This window comes from Natator depressus, chromosome 2 (genome assembly GCF_965152275.1).
Source record: "Natator depressus isolate rNatDep1 chromosome 2, rNatDep2.hap1, whole genome shotgun sequence".
Classification (NCBI taxonomy): Eukaryota; Metazoa; Chordata; order Testudines; family Cheloniidae; genus Natator; species Natator depressus.
This window is the reverse complement of record NC_134235.1, coordinates 74,165,482-74,190,144: the sequence shown is the minus strand read 5'-3', so window position 1 is coordinate 74,190,144 and position 24,663 is coordinate 74,165,482. Positions and strand designations below refer to the sequence as shown.

The 24,663-nt window shown below is 40.0% G+C and overlaps 1 protein-coding gene across 1 annotated transcript in view; it reads right to left on the bottom strand.

The window, feature by feature from the left end:
• Positions 1–24,663, bottom strand: part of KLHL14 (kelch like family member 14) — a 74,679-nt gene that overhangs the window by 12,248 nt on the left and 37,768 nt on the right. The window contains exons 3-4 of the mRNA XM_074944429.1: positions 11,196–11,285; positions 6,942–7,020 (exon numbers count right to left, since the gene is read on the bottom strand). Of these exons, the coding sequence (XP_074800530.1) occupies positions 6,942–7,020; positions 11,196–11,285 (169 nt within the window). The remainder of the gene's footprint in view (positions 1–6,941; positions 7,021–11,195; positions 11,286–24,663) is intronic.

Sequence of the window (24,663 nt, the reverse complement as noted above, 5' to 3'; positions counted from 1 at the left end):
AGTGTTTACCACAGAAATAAAAATAGAGTATTGGGGGTCTTTTGAGACTTTCCTAGTTTGGGCCAATCCTTACTTATGGAAGACTCCCCTGATGTTAATGGGAGATTTCCCAGAGTAAGAATGGCAGCATCAGGCCCTTTAGTTGTAAAAAGCATCAGGATGAGGAAGAAAACAGCAGCGCTGAATAGCTGTACATTAGGACTAGCACATAGTTTAGATGATAAGACTTAGAGGGCCCAATCCTCCAATCTTTACTTTTGCAACATTCCCAAGGGAATCCCCCAGACTGATACTGGCGTTTTAGACACTACAAGGTACAGTTCTAATTACTCAGTATAACTGACATACTATATCCAATTCATAACTTGCGAGTGTAGCATCTATAGAAAGCAACTGGACAAATTTTTCAAATTTGCATAGCTAATATAAGACACCTAACTTGATATCTAAGCAACCAAGTTTGAAAAGGGGAGCCTTTGTCTATTACACAGCCAGTCTTCTGAATCACAAAATAAAGTTCCTTAAGGCATCACACAGATTGTCAAGTTTTACTTAGGCCTTGATCCTGCAAGTCTTTGCAAGGAGCAAAGCAGTGAGCACAAGATGAGCTGAGGCTATGTGTGGGTGTTAGTAAGGCTAAACAGTAGGCATAATACTCCACACTGAACTGAAATGTTAAATCATGTGTTGCCACTCCCTTGCAGAGTCGGTCAAGGGAGTAGAATGACCAAGTCTGATATGGTCTAGCTGCTTCCAACCATGACCTTATTCTTACTATGAGGCAGGAGAGATTTGGTGCCCAGGAAGCAGTGCTCTTGCTTATGAGGAATTGGGTTGTTCTAAACTTTCTGTGCTGCCTTTTATTTTTATCTTGTGGGTACATGGGCAACCTCAAACATACAGGATCAAGCCCTTAGGTGCAAGACCTAAATACTACAGGAATGGCAATGCTATCAGAGGGAACAAGGCTCACAGCTAATACCAAAAGAGAACACAGCAGAAGATGGCTGAGGAATGGCTCTGGACATAGCTCCTGGCCTCAGCAAGAGCTGTTAAAATAAATTATGACCATTTCATCCATCAATCAGTGGTCAGCTAGAAGTTGCTGCCATGTATTCTCTGCATTATCAGGTAGCACATCATACACATTTTGTACCCTATCAATTTATTCTCAGACCGGTTAACGAAACATTTATAAACTTGACTCTTCCGTCTTTTCTTAGTACTGGCTATTTACAGGACATTTTAATAAAATCTACGTCCCCTATTGTTTTCCTACATAGCTACATTCAGCTAAGACACATTTTTTGTGAGTATGGTTGGACTGTATGGTGGGGGGTGGGTTATTGAGGGTTTGTTGCCAGTTTTGGAGTTTATGGAAATTTATTGGGCCATGTTGCCTTTTGATATATATTTAATATTTTGTTAATAATCACAGCCATTTTAGTATGTGGCAACTTATAAATTATATGTTTTTGTTGCCAAAAATATTTTACATCCTCCTTCTATATGATAGCTTTGGAGGCCTGCACAATATTTACTAGATGTAGGAGGCATGTGATTGTCCAATAAAATGTAAAGTATATTTTAATGAACAAATCTCTTTGTGCAAAAGTGTGTATGTGAATTAGTTATTTACATAGTGTCAGCAAAACACAAGGTGCTTAGACATTACAATTTGACATCAATAATATAAACATCTACATAATTGTCAGTCTCTTTAACTTTTGTTCAGTCTCAATATACAGCACTAATTACAAGTGGCAGATCTTACTATTTTAACAAAAAATAAATAAATCTTAATATTGTCCTGTATGTGTACTCCTAGTTTCATCCACAGAGTGTCACTGTTAGGAGCAAAAATGAAAACGCGTGCTTCAGTCTTCTGATTAAATGTGTGTGTGTGTGTATATATATATATGCAGAAACTCCAACAGCAAGGATTTCAAGTTTCCCTCATCTTTTTTCTCCACAAAATACTTTATAAGAGCACTGTGTAAAAGCAGTGCATAGTTAAAAGTCTTTTAATTGCTGTAAAATGTGCTCCAGACTACAATATAGTATGAAAAGTCTCAGCCTTAGGAATTCCCCCCCAGCAAAACTGGGAAGAGACTGTCCACTCTAGTAAGAAAAATTATACTGGACTCTTTTTGTGGATCAGAGTATTGGTCCTGCATTTTGCCACCAGCAGTAGCCAATACCTGATGCTTCAGTAGACAGTGAAAAAGACCCCATAATGAACTTAGCTACATTTTACAATGCTGTACATGGGAAAGGAGGACAAAATTCCTTCCTGATCCTCACAGGCAATGAAACATTAAATTTGATAACCAATCTTAGGTTGAATAGCTACTAATGTGATTAGTGGTCATAAGAAAGTCTGGATCTTTTAAAAGTATACTATCAGATTATTTTTGGAGGAAAAGGTTTTTTTCTTATGTTTAGTTTACTTACTAATAAATCCATAGATTAAAATTATTTTTAAATTACTTTATTTGTCTCCAAAATATTGTTTACTTTCTCATTTCACTTGGCTTTGGACAGTAAAACAAGGCTGGCAGTTTCCAGACAGCTTCACTTTCTGTTTCTCAAGCACTGGTACAATGCTGTATTTTTTAGGTTATAAACAATGCAGAGGAAACTTTAAATAAAAACTTTTAACTGAAAAAATTCAAATATCATGGAAATGTTTTGAATGATACAAGTTTTGTAACCTGTAATTCTGGACTGAAACTACCCGATGGTTTCTCTTCAGATCTAGAAACATCATTTGAGTCTGACATTTAGCAGCAGTGAATTCCATAGGTTGGGCAATATGACTACTATAATGATATTTCCTTTTAATGGCCTTATTAGTTTAAATGCAATGCTCTTCAAAAAATATCCCATTGTGCTTGGATCAGAATATTGTCCATCTACTGTTACTGGACGGAGTAAGAAGGCAGGACTGATCAATTTTTACTTAATGTAATATCTAACAAGTTATTTAATATTCTCATAAAGTGTTATACACCAGTAAATATTAAGTATTAACTCACGCAAACAGCACAAAATAATTGGCTTTAAAGAAAAAGCAAAACATGCTGCTGTGGCGTTGAGTCCATAACGGGAATTAGATGTTTGAATATTTTTTTATAACTCAAAAATAAAATCAGTCTAATATGGATTTCAGCATATGAGATAAAAGTTCGTCCGTCACAGATTTTACACGGATTTTTAATTTAAGAATTTACTGCATGTGCACAAGACCCACATTTACCTGACAGGCATTTTAAAGGAACCATTATAGTTAATCTGGTTGATTAGTCTCAGACTAAAATCCCTTCATAGGTCTTGACTTTATGGACCATAATGAGTCAAAAGGATCCACTAAACAGACTGTATTGTCAATGGTGCCTGCATTGTGCCAACAGACATAGGGCTTAATCCTGCACTCCTTACTTGGGGAAAAAAGCTTATTGACTTTGAAGAAGAGCACTGTGTAAGCTCAAAAGCTCTCTCTCCAGCAGAAGTTGGTCCAATAAAAAGTATTACCTCACCCACCTAGTCTGTCTGTTGACTTTACCAAGGATTTTACATGAGTAAGGAGTGGAGGTGGGATTGCTTTACAGTTTTGTAATTAGATATATTGTCTCCTAAAAACTGTCATGTTAGGCCTTGATGCAAAATGCTGTAACACCTCTGAGGAAGTCATTACAGGCTAGGAAGTAACATTACACATTTTAAGAAATTCCTAATCACATTTTTCAGCAAATTCCCCATCCTTAGAGGCTCTATCCAGAGATAACTGACCACTGCCTGAATTATGTATCCTGAGTGGAAGGGGTGAAGGTTAATTGTCTCACTCAAAAGCCCCCCAGCAAAAGGGACTATTATGATTAGAACATTACAACAAAATTTTGTAATATTTTAAGTTACTAACCATTTTGAACAGTGATTTATCACCAGGCAGAGTAATGGGGAAATGCTGAGCAGTCACAAGGCTTCAGAGGATTTCTAGTTCTTGGTAGAAACCCACCAGAAACTAAAGCTGACTTTCACTAGGGGCTTTGATCCAATGCCCATTGAAGCAAATGGCAGTCTTCCAAATGACTTCCATGGATGCTCTTTCAGGCCCCAAAAGCATCTATAGTATGTTAGGTTTCAGAGTAGCAGGCGTGTTAGTCTGTATCCGCAAAAAGAACAGGAGTACTTGTGGCACCTTAGAGACTAACCAAATTTATCTGAGCATGAGCTTTTGTGAGCTACAGCCCACTTCGTCAGATGCATAGAATGGAGCATATAGTAAGAAGATATATATACATACAGAGAACATGAAAAGGTGGAATATATATATCTTCTTACTATATGTTCCATTCTATGCATCTGATGAAGTGGGCTGTAGCCCACGAAAGCTCATGCTCAGATAAATTTGTTAGTCTCTAAGGTGCCACAAGTACTCTTGTTCTTTTTATAGTATGGAATTACTACACTCTACCACTAGGGTAACTAGCAAAGAAAATACTCTCCGGGTTTGTTGAAGAGATCGGTCAAATCCAGAATCTTGAGGCCAAGGGACAGCTTCAAGTTTTCAGATGGTTCAAATCTGAAACCCATACCTAATCGAGATCCAAACATCACCTCGTCTGATCATCTGTAGTTTATTTCACTCTCTTCTATATCACAAATAAAATGAGTATAGCGCAGACCCACCAGGCATATTGTTTGACACAACACGCAAAGTTAAGGTCACACTAATGCACACACAATATAAACTTTCTCCACGGTTTCTAGTGCTACTGAGCTGGCCATCACATGTCCTACTATTGTCTCCCTTCCCCCCTCCACCCTTCTCCTTTCTGAGTTGTGAGGAGCCTCTTCTCTAATCTAAATAAGCCTCACTTGCTGCCATTCCTTAAGTCTGGATAAGCATGTAAGAGAGGACATCCTGCCCATCTTCTTCACAGGGCTTTTGCTCCCATAAGATCTAGTGAGGATTTAGATCAGACTTACTTCAAATTCCCTAAGAATAGTAGCCAATTTCTAAGTTCACTGGCTGATCTACATACACCCAAGCACTTCTTACATGACTATTATGGTGTTAGCCCCAGTGTATGAGGTGTTTCTGTCAAAAAAGTATCCTTGCTGATCCCCTAAAGTGTTTATACACCCCATCACATAATTGTTTGTTTGTTTGTATCAAATTTCATACAATTTCCAGAAACCAAGCCCTTATTAAAGTAGAGTTAAAGTTGAAAATATAGTATGTGTAAAAATAGCTTAAGAGGAAAGCCCTTAATAGAACACGGCTGTTCTAATAATCTTAAAGGCAGAAAAAAGAATCCCAGATATTTGTAAGCATGGAAATGCAGTGTTAAGGTACTCCAGAACAGTCCAGATTCTGTCCTTACATCCTAACAAACTACAGTGTATTTGGCTATGACAAGTATGATACCCACTAGAGCTGGGTGAAATTTTTTGACCAAAACTTTTTCGGCAAAAAATGCAGATTCAGGTTGATTTCACTTGATTGTTTTGATTGAAAACAAACAAACAAAATTTCCAAAAATACTGAAATGTTTCATTTCAACCTTTTCAAAACAAAACTTTTTGGTTTTTCAATTAGAGATGACTTTCCATTTTGAAATTTCCTTTTATTATATTTTTTAAAAAATTAAAAATATACAAATTGCTGGAAATGAATGCAAAATGTTTTGTTTGATCTGAAATGATTCCGTCCACCTGAATTTTCGTTTTGATGAAAAGTTTTAAAAGAATTTTATTTCAGGTGGACCCAAAAAAACTACATTAAAAAAAAATTTTTTTTGAATTGCCAGCAACCAAACAATCCATCATTCACGCAGCTCTAAATGTCACTATTAGCAAATTGGTTAGAAGCCCTTACAGCTGGAGCTCTCTTAAAACCTGTATTGTTTGACGTTTCACCTGTGGCCATCTTAATGTCCATAGTGATGGTATACACTGCCTAGCAGAGTTTAAGGTGTCCATAGAGGCAGGGAGCCTGACTGCAGCAGATAGTTAAGAGTAAACAGAGTTGTAACATTTCCAGCACCTGGAATTAGGGAATTCTCTTAGGAAGGTGGAATGGTAGCTGGTCAGGTCTTTGTACAAAGTGTAAGAGGAGAGATTTTGGTGAACTGGAGGATACTCTTTTGAATTTTTTTCATAAAATGTAAGTATAAATTTAGATTTCCTGGCTTTCAGAAATTTATTTTCAAACCTACAACATTCCACTGAGGTTTTTCCCCCTAGGGATAGGATGCAGGGGTATGGTGCAGAGGTAGGTTTAAGGAAGGTTTAAGGTTCTGGTGCCAGGCCACTCTCCAGTACAAAAGAAGAGTAGCACAAATGCTGCTCTAATTTGTGCAGTCTGCCAGCAACTCCTGCTGGCAGACCAAGATCACAGAGTGGGGCTGCTCTGGCCAGCTAAGTCAAGTTTAGAATATCTTTGCACTGCTGCAGTGGCAAAAAAATATATCCTCACAGAGGAGGATTGGGGTCTCAATGTTTCTGTTGTCTATAACTGACACTACTGTAACTGTCCTGTCCCTACTGCACACTCTCTGTGACGTTCGGCTCATGCAACATGCCTTGGAGGTGACAACCAAACATTAAGAAAATGAAAAAGACAAACTCCGCAGCATATTTTGGAGACTTTAGAAAAGGACGCAATCCTGCAGTCCTTACTTAGGCAACTCTCCCCCATGAAGTTAATCGGAATTTTGCAAGAGTTAGCACTACAGGATATGGCCACTTGATTTTTGAATTTGGAATGCTTCAAAAAAAAATTAGAAGCATAAAGAGAAACAACAGTACACTGAGATTTTATCTTCAACATCTTTACTAATTCTACAGCATTCCCTTTTCCCAGAACTAAGCCAACCCTCAGCTCCTCTTAGGACAACAAAAGAAATAGTGAAAAATTTGTAGCAGGTTTTTACCTCTCTTGCATGGGTGGAAGTTGTATCCAGCTGTTAAACCTGGGATCATATCGGCTGACAAAGTTTGTACTGTGTTTCCCTGTAAAGACAGATTATTTTGACATTCAACTGTTTATTTCATGTACTTAACATCACCATTTAATATATCAAATATATTTCACATGTTGGCAATTTTTATAAAGAGTTCCCTTTTTATAACAATGTATGAACTCAGCACATGTTGTTATTCAATAAATGGGGCACTACAGTATTTGAGTTAGCAAATATCAATGGTATAAATAAAAACATAAAGCATATTATTTCTTTCTGTCATAAGAATTTGGAAATTTGTATTTAAAAACAGAAGTCCTGGTATTTTCAAATCCACCATAAATAAATTTGTCATGACACAACAGAAAATTATTGCTCAAGATGGGGCTTCTTCATGGCATTTTTATGACTAGAGTACTTCGTGGCAGTTTGAAAAATCACAGGAATAACATGTACTTTCCTTCCTCCCCACTTCATTTCTATTTGGAGCAGCGTGAGAAAGATTGTTTAAATAACCAGGAGTTACACAGACCATTAACACATGTTGTGCGACCGCTACACTATTTTATTTTTATTCTACTATTCACCTTCGGTGTAAGTTAGCAGGAGTTATACGTGTGCACTGGGGGGAGAATATACTCTTAAGAGTCTTATTCCAAGTGTGTTAGCTAAAATGGGAAACATGAGCAACATAAGCTAGTTAACTAGCTTATCCCTGCTGTCAAACCCCAGAACTGTATGCATGCCTTCGTGATATTAAGACTGCACCTTATTTTACATACAGATTGACATCAAAGCAAGAAGACTGAAGCAAAAGAGTGTATTGCAATTTCTGTGTAACACCTGAGACTTCAACACATGAGGGTCTCTGAAAAAGAAACCTTCGTTTATGTATGTGTGACTAAAAAATTGAATTAGAGGCTCCAAAAGACAGCAGGATAACCCAACCGTATACGTCACAGTTAAATAAATGATCAGAGCATATTCTGCAAGGTGAATATTTGACATTGTCAGAGCATCTAAAGGATTGGTTCCTTGCCTCTTGTTTTGTACACAAACCCCAGGATGCATTTGTAAACATCAAACTCATAGATAAGAACAATGATCCAGCCATAGTTTTTATCTGTAATTTAAGAACGTGTTCTACAAGGATTTAGAGAAAGGAACATGTTGTTTTCTACTTCTGGAGGTAAATTTATCCTCTGTACTCTGTGTGAGCATGTTGCTTGCAGAGTTGGATGTGGTAGGTGACTGCTGAAAAGTGCAGTATTTTCTGCCAGATCCAGCATATCCCTAAATCAGGATTGAGGCCCCATTTTGCTGGGTACTACACAAATATATCTGAAAAGAGGGAGTGAGATGCTGCTCTGTTGAAGGCAATGGGAGTTCGGCCATTGACTTCAGTGAGGCCAGGATTTCACCCATGATCCCTGCCTCAAAGAGATTACAATCTGTAAAAACGATGAAGAGATGAAGATTGGGGCAACAGATACAACATACAAGAAAAGCAGTTGGGTTGGCAGTAGGCAGGCACGCGTCATGTTAATTCCAGGTCTTTTTTAAAATCTGCTTATATATATTTATATTATAAAAAGTAGATTTACAGAACAGTTCATGGGCCAGTACTGAATGCAAGCTTGAATTCTGGGATGGTTCTAAGGCTGCTATTGATACTACACACCAAAGATCTCACAGTTTATTATGCCCTCAGAACTCCCTGGCGGTATAACAGCTTTTTAACTGTTGTTACTCTACACGCCTCTGATTTTGTGGTCCTACACTTCATAACACATTATGCATTGGTGCTAGCACAGGAGTTTCCAAACTGCCCAGCACAACAGGCTTTAATGTGGATCCTCCAATTTATTCTTGGAATTCAGTTTGAAAGAAAATTGCATGCACCAGTTTGCTTGCACATCAGCCTGGAAGAGCACGTGAGGAAGTATTTCTCACTATGTAGATACTTTGACCGTCATTTGAAAATAAAGGGGCTGCTGTTCCTGTCCAGTGAAGTGAGCACAGGGGGAGTCAGATTAGGCAAATCTGTGCAAGGTGAATGGGAGCTGTAGCTTGTTCCCCCTCCCCCAAATCCTGCAAGAAGACCTTCTGCCTCAATTCTGCAGAGTCAGGGCTCTGCGAGGCAGTGCTAGGAGTGTTGCCAGGGAGTAGCTGCATTCTGCAATGGACTCCCTTACAGATCCCACAGATATCCAGTGCTGCTCTTGGCAGCATTCACCCCCACAGAGTCCCTTTCGTGGCTGGTACTGCATAGCCATGAGAGGAGGCAGCAAATGACACAATGGCTCTCAGGCTGCCAGGGTAGATAAGGAGTCCAAAATATGTCCTGGAGGGTTCAGGTGCTCTCTCTAGAGGTTCCAAGTTGTATGCCCCTTACCCCTAGTTTCTCCCATCCCTATGAGAACCTCCATCCAATGAACATAGAAGCAGTAATAAAGGCCCAATTTTGATTCACATAAACAAAGAAACGAACAATGAATTCTCATTTACACTACACACCATTTACACTGCTCTGACAGGTCAGTTACATTCACACCCATTTTAGCCCCCACTCTCCTTTAAACTGCCAGAGTTGTATAAAAGGGCCTTAATGTAAATGATATTGGGCCTAGTGCGTGTTGTGATGACATGTTTTATTTAGTCTAAATAGAGTATAGAAGAAGTCCAGGAATAAGTGGATAATGTATAGTGGATGATATTCATGTCCAATTTTTTGTAATGTATCAGATCCATCTCTGTTGTGGTATATGTGTACAGTGATCACCAATATCAGTAGTGCTCCTGTCCCAGATCCATTCTGTTCACACATTGCTTTTATCTGGTATTTACAGAGTTTGAAAAACTTGATCCTGTGAGCCAATTTCTTACATGGAAGTTGTTTTACTCCTAGGGGGAGTGTCTTCAACTCACAGAATGAACTTCAGTCTCTAATAGTTGAATTAGATGCCTTTGCACTTAAGATATTAAGAAGGATGGACTGGTGGACCATCTGGTCAGGAAAGCTGGGTTCAATTCCTGCCACTGCCACAGACTTCCTGTAGGACCTTGCTCAAATCACTTAATCCCAGTTTCCCCATCTGTAAAATGTGAATACTTATACTTCCTTTCTCAAACCTTTAGTCTGTCTTGTCTACTTAACTGTAAACACTTTGGTGTAGGGTCTGTTTCTTACTTTGTGTATGTACATCGCCTAGCACAATGGAGCACCAAACAACACCCGGGGAGCCTGGTAACTACCCAATACTAATAATAATCATAATGAAACAACATGTACAAGCTCCTGCTTAGAATATAGGAGATTCAACAACAGAGATGAAGGGTTTTTCTCTCAAGACATTTAGTGATGTTTTTAACTGCGCCGGAAATATGCTTATAGAGTGGACTGGATTGTTTGTCTCAGATTTTAGGAAGTGAACAGATGTAACAATTTTCTATAATTTGGTTTAGTGCAGATGCTGAAATGGGCCATTCACAATAAAATATATGCAGTATATGTAATTTCAGCTGGATCTTCTGGTGTTTTAAAGTAAAAATGTGTACCTGCAAGCTGTTTTATGGTTTCTCAGTCATAATTATCTCTGTTACACAGACTGCTACAACTACAGCTCGTTCTTCATGTGCAAGCTTTCTAACAATGTCTTGACAATTTTGTGAATTTTGCAAGGCACAGTGTTCTCCTTTTGCTTTGCTCAGAAGCCTGTTAAATTGTTTAATTTCTCTTTGCAGTAAATTTATGAAGTAATCAAATCAAAAGAAGGTAGCAGCAGATAATCTATATGGAAAGCTCTTGTATGAGACTAGAAAAAGGACCAGTTAAAGAGTCTTGAGACTCTAGAGAATTAACACATTAACAACTTTAGCTGCAAGTGTCTGGTTAGACATTGGAAAGAGAGCATTCATTGACTGCAACAGCATTATTGTATTATGATTGGAAGGAAACCGGAAACGAGGGTTAAAATTTTTAACAGCTGCTGCCTGATGCCTTCACTTGAAAGAGTCTGTTCTGAAGCCTGTGGCATTTCCCAAGGGACGGGACCTGAGGAGTGGTGGAGAAACTAAAGCTCCAGATATTTATTATGTCACTGCCAGGACATAAGTGATCTTAACCAGTTCAATAACTCGATCAGAATCATTCATTGCCTACTGCATCACTTGATGTGATAGATTAGAATCTGTGCATGCTCTCTTTTAATGTTGTGTACATACCATTCGGGTTCCACTGGTCTTCTCCTCCCAAAACAAACAAGAAGTTTTCTACTTCCACAACACAGTGATGGGCACTATTATATGGCATAACTGCAAATAAAACAAAGTATTCTTTATCAATCTCTATCTTAGCACTCTGGTTATTTAAAAATATTTACTTTAGCAAAGTTACAAAACATGACTCTACAAAGTCTGGAACTGGATATGTAGGTAATGCATAGCTCTAAAATGTATGTGCAGTGAATTAGCAGCAGCCAAAATCCAATCGATTAGCAATAATTTCACATAATGGTATCCTGCAAATTACTGAAGAATAACCATGTTACATGAATTATAGGTTACTAAGACTACCCACACCTGTCTGATTGACATCTATGGGCATTCTAAAAATAAGAGACACACAAAAATGGATCAAGATGTCTGATATTTCTCCGAAAATAAGACAGAAAATGCTAGGACACATTAAAAAAGCCTCATCCCAGCTTTGTTCTGTTGGCAATGCTTCCACAGCAAGAGTCAGTGTGTTCAGTAGCTTTCTATTACACAGCAATGAACAAGCTGCATTTCCATACAGTTTTAAGTTTTTAAATTAAGGTCCTGCTGATTTAATGCTTTCTCCAAATGTATACGCTTAATTTCCTGTACAATGTCATTAGCAGCACAACCACACATTTTCTATTCATCTAAATAGGAAGCCCTTCATTAACAAAGATCAAAACTGTGGTATTAGGTTTGCAATATCCTTTTTTTGGAGGTGTTTTTAGGATTGGCTAAAACCATCAGACTCTATTTTTCTTTTCATTTACATTTTCCACAGCAAGAGCTAAGGTACAAAACCAGACTGCTTATAGACCATAACGTGTGCTGATCTGTGCTATACAGCACTATTGTAATATCGTAAGGTAAATGTAAACTAACATGGTATTAGTTATCATACCACATGCAGTAGTTTTGGCCCAGTGACACCAGTAGGAAAAATGATGTCCTTGTTCAGCTCATCATATGGGCACCTTAAATCTAGGTGAGGACAAATGGGGAGGTGATGTGCATGTACAGGCAGGGAACTTATTGCTTGACACGGATCAACAGAGCACTTAGGAAACCACTGTAGTGGGAAATCAATATGACTCAGGGCCAGCTCTTACTTTGTGCTCTTTTGCCAATGCAAAAAAAAAAAAAAGCAGCCTATCTCACACTTGGATTATTTTGGGTGATATATCTCTCATTTCATTTGTTTTATTATCTTTTATTTTTCTCAGAATGCAGTTGTGCAGTATAGCATATGCAAATAATAATAAGAAGAAATATGCATAGCTTTGTTATTTAGGACACATTTTCTTAAAGATCAAGTGGGCTCATTTAAGCTTCTTACTTGAAGTTTTTGCAAGGCAATGATGAATAAGCAAGGTGCATTTTTAGTTTTTAGTAAAGGTCGAATATTGTTTTCATAGTCTGTGCTCTTACAAGCCATATAAGTGAAGCAATTCTTAAATTACGCAGCCTGGTTTAGTGGAAATGCATTAATGAAGGTTATTTGCTACTGGTAAATTTTATACAACCATGAAGTAACTGGGACTAGACACTCTATAGGGCTTTTTACTATATACAGGTTGCTAGCATGCTGAACAAATTTAAACACCAGAGGTTTTGATATCTTATTAATCAATGCACAGTGTTTCTCCCAAATGCAAAATATTTTTCCCATTCTTTAAATCTCAGTCACTTTCCCCATTTTGTAAACCTTATCTTATAAACTGGACCTTAGCCATTTTTAATGTAGATGAGATGGTATTCCATAGGACAATAGTGTTTCTTTCTCTACTTGCCAATAAGGGACTCTCCAACCCCAGCAATCAGAGCCACCAACTAATATCTACACGGCTACTCTGTTATTTTGTAAAATTAGGATCAAGCCAATGACTTGTACCCATATCCAATCTCAGTCTTGTTCTCCTTTAGTCAATTCCTGAAAGATCTTGCATTTACCAAAAAACAAAATGCACACAATAAATCACACACAAATATTTGTTCCCCATTGTGTTTGCATTACTTTGTTTACTCCCCCACATTGGTACAACAGAGGAAGGGTCAACAGAGGAAGAAATTATATTTTAAATTTTTCAGCCACTGCCATGCACATAAATGATCATGTATCCAAGAGTCCCATGCTTATGAAGACAACTAAACCTTGAAAACTAAGGGCTTAATCCTGCTCCCACTGAACTAAATGCCAAAATTCTCACTGACTTAATTGGTGCAGGATTGGACTTTAATGGCCCAAACCTTTAGTTGTTGCTCAGGTAGAACGCCTAATAAAGTTAATGGGAAGTATACCTAAGTAAGGGCTGTAGGATTGGGCCTTAAGAGAAGATGTGACTATGACATGAGTCTACACTAGCTTTGCTTAGTTTCCTGTAACATTATAGGCAACATTTTGTACTCAGCGCTACATGCATCTCGACTGTGGTATTGTGCTCTGCAAGCTCTGAAGGAGGCAGAATATCAGTTAGTATCTGAGAGGACCTTCTTGCCCTGAAATTGCAATATCCCGAAAGCTACATTTTTAACACCTAAGCATTTTCAGTGTCCTTCATAATTCTGAATGAGTTATGAATGAAAATTATGAGAATGCACAGATTTTATAGCTCTAAAAATGCCCTTTAAAAGAGAAAAAACGCTCTAGTTCTAAAATGTAACTTTTTAAAAACAGGTGTCTTAGTTTTGCACATAGCCTAACTTTTCATACTGTATAATCAAAATGTATGGGTGGGACAAACCAAAAGATAAATTCAGGCTCCAATAGCATTGGTGGAATCTATTGATGTCATTCATGTTACAAGGGTGTAACTGGGGAAGAATTTGGCCCACCACATGGTCTGGCCGTACAGACCAACACTCTCATTAATGTTCTATCTCTCCCTTTGTCTGCTGATTTATTTTAATAACATGAATCTCAGACTCTCATTTTTAGATTTCAACTCAGGTGAACACCTGCCTGCCCCATGAAAAAGGTATTTGAAGAGAAGTTTGTATGCCATGCTCAAACACAGCCCAGTGTGAGTTTTTAGCGTGTCAGTCAGTGAGTTAGAGGGAAAGGGTAAAGAGAAGCTAATCAGGATGAAATGAGATTAAAGGCTGTCTAATTTTACAGCAACTGTGATCCATCAGCCACTGTGAAAGTGACAGTGGAAATGAATGATGGAGACAGACAGGTGGGGCTGTACATTTCACTGATTTATCCTCAAATGCACTGGGCCTTATTTTATTGAGTGAACATGACCGCATTTATCATGACTGTCATCTAAACCCACTTCCCTCCATTTAAAAAGGTCACTTTACTAGGAAGGAGTAGGATAGAGGCACTTTCAAAACAGATTTAAAATCTAATAACACATGTTTATAAAGCCCTGTGCAAGAATTTTCAACTTTATTAAATGAACTAGTAGAGTTAAAAGAAAGGGGAAAAGACCACTAAGTAAAAAAAGAAGAAGAGCCCTGGTTATTTGAGGAATACCAAGGTGATAAATGCCTTAGAAATACCCTAGACAGACAGACAGATACAGATTATATAAAATAAGCAGACATCACTGCTTCCAATCCTCCCTCTCTTCAAAGCTCTTGGAGCCTAAGATCTATCAACTCAGGCTCCATTGGACCAAAAGTGGAACCCAGGAGGCTAAGCTGGCCTGAAGGGTGAATGGCAACTTCTCAGGTAGTTAGGTACCAAACTTTTTAGAGCTCTTTAGGTCAAAACCAATATCTTGAATTATAACAGAAAATGACCCGGGAATCAGTGGAGATACTTGTGGAATGAGCTGCCTGCGAAACACCCCACTAAACAAATGATCTGCTGCATTCTACTTGAGCTGATGCTCCTGGATGCTCTTCTGCTATAGGCCCATGTAGAAGACATTCCAGGAATATACACATGTAGTAATGTGTCCCCTGCAGAACTCATTAGAGAAGGCCATATTTGAGATGACAAAAGGCATAGATAACTGTACCAACGCCTACATCCAAAAACAAAGGCTACAACCTTATAGCCAAGGACTAATAGAAAAAAAAAGCACTTCTTGGCCAATACTGCTACATGTCTATCCAGAAGCAGTGGGGATCCCACAGCACACCCAGTCTCCGAACCTGTGTCACAGCGGGCATACTCCCCTGGTACACAGCTGGCCAGGCTTTGCACTGCTCCCACAATTCAGTTTTGTTAGATTAAGTCTCAGCCAACTCTCTCTGTCATTCTAGGCACAATCTCTGATGGGCCCCAGAAACTCCCGAGCCATACAAAAACTCCTCTTGCTTCTCCACTCCAGATTCCCCTGGCTGGCTTGTCCTCATTTCAGCACCAACCAATGAGCATGTGGAAAGAACAGGTGTGGCACGCCCCACGTCATGGGGGACTACAATGGGGATCTTTCTTCCTGCTTCCACCAAAGGAGGAGAGCTGTGACAGAGACGCACATGCCTCCCTTGCTTTTACCCCTCCTCAGCTACCAAGAGCTCAGACAACACAGCCTGAATCTGAGCAATCTTATCTGCCAAAAATCATCCCAAAAACTATACCCGACTCTGGTCTTTGATGTAAACAAATTAGATAAGCAGATTTTTCACTGCCTAGAACAGTTTATCTGACTGGGATTTTGCAGGGGCTGTGCAGGAGGTAAAGAAACCTTTCTTCACTGCCCAGCCACAGCATAGCATTTCAAAAACCTATATGCCCCAGTCATGCTTGTCATCTGTTGTAGGTCCTCAGTATACCATCATGACCTGTGAAGATGAAGTAGGGCAAGAGAGTGTTTTAATGGTCACTATGTCAATAAGAGAGGATAAAAGGAGAGGATAATGCCTTTTTGGGATGTCAATATTGTGGTCTCTGGGCTGGATAATTTCATTTCCTGAGTAACCTGAATCCAGATAGTTCCATCAGCCTTGGAGAATAAAGTAACCAATAAAGAGGTCCTTTAGTCCAACAAGTCAGGTACCTGCAAACTCAAAAATGCAGGGGACTGTGGTTATCTCATCGCAAAGATATAATATTCATCCCCCTGACCCGCAAACCTACCCCCAAAACAAGATCCAGAGTTCAGCTGGTTGAATTATTTGTTGCAAATAAATGACCAGATATGGTTAACCTTTTCTTCTGTTCACAAATCATTTACATAAAGACGGTTTTTACTAATGTATTTGCTATTTGTTTTTATTCAACGAAGAGTTTATACAAATAAATGCCAACCTAGGAGTTTTTGGTGAACTGTTCACTTTGAAGGTTAACTATTTATTATTTGTGGTGCATGACTGATCATGTAAAGCACCTGGTGTGAAATTCTAGCCCAGTGAAGCCTGAAGTCAATGAGAGTTTTACCATTGACTTCAATGGAGCAAGGATTTCACCCATTGGTATTTTCTGATCATCAGAAGATGAATGAAACTTCAACCAGGAGAATAATGAATGGCAAACAGTGAATAACAAAGACCTTTGTTCTCATGTAGGTGTGGTTGAACAGATCAGCTATTTCAAATTTGAGCAAATATTTGTGAACTCTGTTTTTCCAGTATTAGAACAGCTCCAATATAGAGTGTGGATGAGCTGAGCCAGAAACCACTTGGGACAGTCCAATACTAATCGCACCAGGTCCTAAATTGATCAAGACAAGTCCCTGTTCCCATAGATGTTGAAGTCATCTACTAGGCTAAGTCTCAGAGATTCCAGCAACAAATAACTCTATCAGCTCAGCTAATGACTCAGCAGTCTCTCCGCTACTTGGTGGCCTCTACATCATCACCAGCCCTGTCTTACCTCCATTATAACACTCACACACAAGATGGACACACGCTATTAAATCTACATTGGGGTAGAGGTCCTCATTCAATTGAGGTTGGAAGTAACGAACATAACTTCACCTCTCAACATGTCCCCTCAATTCAATCTAAACAGAGTATCAAGTAGGAGGCATCTGGGCAAATAAAAGTCATAGGAGTCACCCAACGCATATTATATTATAGAATAATATATTATATATTAAGTTTTCTATTTAGTAACATACTCTATTTTAATGAAAATATAAACAATAGTCAGCATTTAAAAGTAAGTTACTAACGGTTGTTAATTATTTTGTTTCTCTTTTTGGAATAATACTAGCAAGATTTGTCCAGCATGGTTCTCAGTTTAAAAAAAATCTCCACTGATTAAATTTTTCAAGAGTGAATGCCTAAAATAAACACCTAAATCCAATTTAAGCACCTAAACAGGCGATTTGATTTTCAAAGGTATCAAGCACCGATAGCTCTCACTGAAATCAAGTACTTTAAAGTGCTTCGAATGTGAGTTCTTCAGGGCAGAGACCTGTCTTCTTACATGGGTGAAATTTACCCCTGTGCAGAAAGCGTTAGTGGAAACGTAAGTGGTGATAAGCCTTGTGCTGGCTGTTTTGCCCATATATTTGTAAAGGTCCTAGCATACTTTTTGGCCCAACATAAATAACAAAATAAAGTTATCCACCTGGACTTACATCTGCAGTGCCCAGATACAGCAGGAGGATGCTGAGTTTACATTCTTGTACTTACTGGCTCCTGTGCATCTACATGCTGACGTTATTGTAGTCATATACTGCTTGGAAAGCACCCGTGGACTTCTCTTTGCACTCCTTAAAGAGATTTTGTTCAGTGCAGCCAAACTGCCACTACATTTTCTGAGATGCAAAGGTACAGAAATGTGCCAATCTTATTGTTATGAAGTACAGTAGTGAGATTTAATGTACATTATTATGGAAATGTTAATAGTGACTCTTTTGGGACCCAGGAATATTTTCTCTTGTGTTGTTTTTCTCTACTTACACACGCCACCTGCCATCACTGCCAAAAACTCTTTACTGAGTCCACACCATCTAGAGGCCGACAGTTCATCAGGCAACATTTTGTTCACAACAGTGAACTATGCAATATTACATCAGTGATGTTTTGTCCCCAACAGCATGTACTGTATACACACTCAGGCCTGGATTTATGATCTCTAAATTAGAGCCCAACATATATTACTAGGGATGACATCTCGTCACAACTAATAGTCTTATGATGAAACACTCATGCGCGACATTTTGCACAATAAAATCTCATCATGGAAGAAATGATGAATGGTCCCTGACGAGAACGAAGCCACAGCAAAACCACCAAAGCTCCAGAAAGAAATACTGTGCCATCCCATGAGAGGCGGCTGGATCCTCCAAGAAAGCTGTTCGAGGACAAACATTCCCTCTTCTAGTGGCACTGAATCAAAATCAGACCCCCCACACTCATGACAAGCAATTAATGCCCAATTGCTTGCTCTCAGTAGATCTCTTTTCTGTGTCTGTTCTTGGCTCCATCTCTGCCTGAGAATAAGATTCACTGACTTCAAAGGTCACCGTGCTGTTCCCTGAAGCACACCTTTCCAACCCAAACCAACCACAAACTCTACCTTGTGGCTTCCCAGCAATCTCAGATCCCTATCAGAGCCTATCCCAGCCCCAGTGATTAAAAAGTTTCCACAGAAAGGCTAAACTAACAGTCTTCTTTCATTGAGTCCCCGTTTCTCGCAAGGCTTGGTCTTTCATCCGCTTAACTCTCAGTCCTGTAGTTTCAAACCCTGGCCTCTACTTACCTCCTGGCTCCTAGTAACAAGTTTTCTCCAGAGGAACCCAATGCTGCTATTTCTCCCATCAGCACTGAAATCTTTCTAGGAGAGGCCAAAAATGGGACTTTTGCACTAAGGAGGATCTTCATGGGGATGGCAGGTGCCAGAACTCCATCACATAGTGAAAGCATATTTTGAGAGTGGTCCTTATAAAGATATATTACATTATATATTACAGTATTCTTCAGTTATGTTCCAAAATACAACTTTTATAATTGTGTTGCGTTTTGGACTATTATCACTGAATACTGTAGTATTTTTAACAAAAGGGAATCTTCCAGCATGGCTCTACTCCACCAACAGCAGAAACACAGCAGAGGGGAGAGGAAGAAACCCAGTAATGGCTTACTTTCTCCCCCAGTAAAGGTACACCATGGAAAGAAGCCTGATGCAATTTCTGAGTGTCCAAAACTTCCAGTGTGATCAAGAACACGGAGTGGGCCCATGGACGTGCATTTTCTGGCATAGTTACACTGATGTGCCTATATTGCCTAAATATTGTTTGAGTTGCTGAGGGTCCCTGACAGTGGAAAGTCCATCAAGGCAAATTTCAGTGGCACAAGATGGCCACAAGTTTCTCCTGAGGGCAACCCACATGCAGTCAACACAGCTCCCAAAGGGAGTGGTGCTGGCTGAGAAGATGCTGTGGCCAGGGCTTCCAGGTGATTCACTGATTTATCACATCCCTACTGCAGCCTTTACGGGTGGGGCTCCTACAGATATCATGGCATGTAACAGGATGCTCTGCCCCGTTAAAGACCACAGGCCTGGGGCCAGCCTATTCATTAATCTGGCACATCTGAGGAGAGGTCAGATGTTCCCTATAAAAAGCAGGCTATCAGTAAGGAAGGGGGCCAGGAGCAGTAGGGGCAGTAAGTTGCCTGGGAGAGGCTGCCAGAGTCCACTGGGAGGGGAGGCATAGATTCATAGATATCAAGGTCAGAAGGACCATTATGATCATCTAGTCTGACCTCCTGCACAATGCAGGCCACAGAAATTCACCCACTTCTGCAATAAACCTCTCACCTATGTCTGAGCTTCTGAAGTCCTCTAATCATGGTTTAAAGACTTCAAGGAGCAGAGAATCCTCCAGCAAGTGACCCGTGCCCCATGCTACAGAGGAAGGCGAAAAACCGCCAGGGCCTCTTCCAATCTGCCCTGGAGGAAAATTCCTTCCCAACCCCAAATATGGTGATCAGCTGAACCCTGAGCATATGGGCAAGATTCACCAGCCAGATACCCAGGAAAGAATTCTCTGTAGTAACTCAGATCCCACCCTATCTAACATCCCATCACAGGCCATTGGGCCTATTTACCATGCATATTTAAAGATCAAGGCAGTGGGAACCTGAGGGGAAAAGTGCCTTCAAGAGCCCTGGGAGGTGATGGCCAGTTAAAATAGCCAAGAAAAGTCCTGCAGTAGTCCCTGAAGCAGGAGGGACTGAAAAAGACAAAGGGGAAAATCTCCTTGGAGCTGTAGCACTGGGTGAGCTAAGGAACTATTTTTATGTTTTCCCTATGTTTGGAAAATAAAACTGTACCTGGAAAGAGACTCTGGATGTGACAGTGGGTCCTCTGTAGTCTAGGCACAAGACAGCACCTTACACAGAGCTTGAAACTTCCTCTCCTGGAATTACTTGGAGGAGTGGTAGTGCTGCAAATAACAGCTACCAGGGCTGATGTACATGGCATCTCTCTGAGCCAGGCTGAGGGAATCTGGCCCAACAGTTTGTTCCCACACAAAATGGACAATAAAAGTGAATTTTGAAAATGTGCTAGCTACAGTGCAAACTCTTATAGAATTCAATGTTCAGAGTGAGACTTTAGGGCAGGTCGACACTAACAATGCTGCATTGGCACAGCTGCACTGATACAACTGTGCTGCTATAGCGCTTAGGGATATGGGGGGAGGGATAGTTCAGTGGTTTGAGCATTGGCCTGCTACACTCAGGGTTGTGAGTTCAATCCTTGAGGGGGCCATTTGGGGATCTGGGGCAAAAATTGGGGATTGACCCTGCTTTGAGCAGGGGGTTGGACTAGATGACCTCCTGAGATTCTATGATTAAGTGAAGATGCTCCTATGCTGATAGGAGAGAGCTCTCTCATTGATGTAGTTAATTCATCTCTGCAAGGTAGCTATGTGGACGGGAAACGCTCTCTTGCGGACATAGCGCTACCTACAAGGGTGGGTTACGGTTGGTACAACTACATCATTCAGGGGTGCGGATTTTTCACACCCCTGAGCGATGCAATTATACCAACATAGTGTAGACCTGGCCTTACTCACTCATAAGCTAGGGAATGCAAAATTAAGTTTCCCAGAAGGAAACTCCAGAAGGAGGAAGTAGGACAGGTGGCAGTTCTCTTAGTACCCATTCTAGAAATGGGCTCACTGGGCAGGGAAATGGACTGTCCCATAGGCACTTCCTCAAGCTTTGGGGAAAGAAATTTGACATGTTCAGCACAATAGATGACTTATGCAAAACCTGCCTGAATTACTTACTGAGTGGATCTACACATAGGGGTAATTTGAGGACATTTGTTTGAATAAAAACCACAAATCCGTTTTGACAATATTTGCATCCCCTTTTATTTGCTTTCTATGAATAATGGTATGAGAAAGCGTCACAAACACTGAGGCAAATATGTATTCACATGAGCATTCATGCCAGAAGTTTTGCACTACCATCTTGAAAACTCTTTGTGGGTTTGGGACTCATCCAGTCAGGAAACAAACAATGCCATATTTCTTAAGTGAGCAATCACACAGCATAAGTATCAAACTACAGATAGTTATTACTTGAAGAAAGAGTGGCAGCAAACAGTTTCTCAGCAATACACAGGCTGACATAGTCCATATAAAATCATTCATGAATAATTTCAAATAATGAACTCATTCATAAACATTAATGTCTGTTCATAGATAACTCACAAGCAGAATAAAGAGCTAAATTTATGGAAATCAACGTCCATGGTGGTTCACCCAACTGTTGAGCATGCGCAGTATCTCCCCCAAGTTAGTAACTTACAGTTATCTGTTACATTTATGCATGAACTGGTAACTTCAACAGCTAGTACTTTAACACATGTAACTGTTTTCTCCCCAAATTGTCTTATTGAACATTTCTTCTTGAAAATCACAATTATGCCAAAAATGAAGTTTATAATATTATCGGTCTGATTTATCAAAGTGTACAAAAAGTTACTTATCAAAATTTAAAGCAGTTATATTTTATGTTTATTTACTGTAACTGAAAAACTACTCAACAAATTTCGTCCCACAAAATGAAAAACAACTTTGTCCTTTGAGACAGTTATGGGTATAGTTGTGTGAACTCTTTTCAAAGAAATTCAACATATGCAAAATATGAACACTTTCACAATTCATTGTGAATTCAAGTTCAAAACTGAGTCCTGTTTTAGCAAACTGTTGATACCAAAGTATACCTACATCTGAGCAAATCTGTTTTCATTATAGCAACATGCAACACTGAAATGATTTGACGTGTTTTCAAAGTCAATTAACATTTTTGAGAAACTTAATTAAAACTTAAAATTTCAGGGCATGTAAGTGAGTAAAACAAATCTGGAAAATTTCACAAAAAAGGCCACAAATTTATGCAGCCTCAACTGTCAATGACTGCAAGTATGAGTTGCGAGTGGAAGTGCATTTACAACCTTAACTACAGCGCTCATTACAATGCATTTATACACAACAACAGAATGAGTTTTACTAAGAATGGAATTAATTTAATGTGTCTTTAATTTTGATAGCTAGCTAGCGATCTCCGTATCCATGTTTGTGGTCACATACTGCATTTATTTTGGCGTTTCTTGATCATCCACATAAATGCTGTAGGAACTCCAAAGTCTGTCAAGTTAATTGCAATAGTTGCGGTAGCCTGTTGTCGCATTCCTTTCTTACCATTCTTCATAAATTGCAGTTCCATACTAAGCCACTAGATGGTGCACATTGTTCTCAGCTCCCTCCCACCCCCCTCTCAGAAAATCATTTAAATTATACTTAAGCTTTTCCTTTTGCAGCCAACCAAAAACAAAGAGGTGAAATGCAACATAAAAAAAGACATAGCCAGTTTCTTCCCAAGCAGTTCACTTCTGTTTGTTCCTCATGTTCAGTTTGAAAGGAGAGAAATCAAACGTAGTGCACAAAAAACAAAAGCACTAGACACAAATCCTGAGAGGTGCAAAGCCAAAGCCCCTATAATTTCTTTTGAGAAACTGCCCACTGACTGCAGTGGGAGTTGCAAGTCCTCAGCAATGCTCAGGATTTGGCACAGTATCAGTTATACCTGCTTTGTCTTATCTGGTCTCAGTTCCCCGAACCCAAACTGCACAAGAATCAGTCAGTGATTCCTCTGGCAGTCCACACACATCTACTTTTCTACTCCACACTTCAGTCCCAGTGAAATATATCAGGCACAGTTCCCTTCCTCACCAATACATGGCAAAAACTCCCTCTTATAATAATGTTGAGGAACCTGGATAAAAACAATGTGCCTGTCTTTGTCAAGGAGAGTAGTTCATCATTATGGGAATCAGGATGGGTAGGGAGGATCTGAGGGAACTATGGTAAAAAACAGAAACTTCCAGAAAAAATCATTCTAAAACACCCACTTCTTTTCAAAAGAAACACTGTACTTTACTCAGCGTTAGTGAACTTGCTGGATGGAATAAGGTCAGACATATTACAGCTGTCTTCTTCCTCTTTCCCTGAAGAAAGCTGTCATGGCTAAGGCAGTAGAGTCTTGGAAGCATGCCCAGGCTTTCAGAAGTATACAAGGGATTTACTACTGCTGACTTCTCCATTCTGAAACCTCTTACCTTTTCCCACCACTTCAGGCCCAGGGTCACAGCCGGAGGAAGGATGCAATGTTAGACTAGTTGGAGCAGGAGATTTTGGAGCTGGAAAGGTGACTGGCATCTTGCCCTGGGGATCCATCCCTCTGCAGAGTGTCAAGAGAAGCGGAACATGCTCTGGGCTCTCTATCACCATCAGGCCCAGGGAACCTTCGTTCGATCCCGCATCCATCTCCTTTGGGAGATGGATTGCGGTCCCTCATTCTTCGAACCCAGAGAAAAATAGGAGTACCAAACTTGTATTACCTGTCTCCTTGTGGAGGACAGCACTCCTCTCATAAATCTGGTGGAGATGAGGGGAAGGGACAGGGCCTGGATCCGACTGACCATGATTCCTGTGGGGTCCTGTGGGATGAACTCACTACAATCAGCGAGGGTGACCGGGAAAGGGTAGAGCAACCCCTCACTCTGGCTGAGTTCTTGGAAGCTCTCTGTCTGAAGCCCACCAACAAATCTCAGGGCATCAAAGGGCTGATCATGGAGTTCGACTGTGCATTGTCCTTAGCCCAGACCGTGCCACCGTGGGCCGAGTCCAGGGGGAGCAGGGTTCTCCCCCGTCACTCAGGTTGGCAATGCTTGCCCTGCTGCCTAAAAACAGGGACCTCTGTGACCTAAAGAATTGGTGCCCCATTTTGCCCTTCAGCATGGAAAACAAAGTCGTAGCAAAAGCCATCTCACTGCAGCCTGTGCTGGTGGACATGATCCATCCCGACCAGACCACACCATCCAGGGCCGGACCATCTTCGATAACCTCTATCTGGTCCATCTAGCATTTAGGGAGGGTCTGTCATTCAGCCTCCTGTCCCTGCAGCAGGAGAATGTGTTTGACAGGATGGATTACAGGTATTTCATGGGCACCCTGTGGGCTTTCGGCTTCAGGGTTTCTCCAGGTGCTGTACACCTCTATGGAGTGGT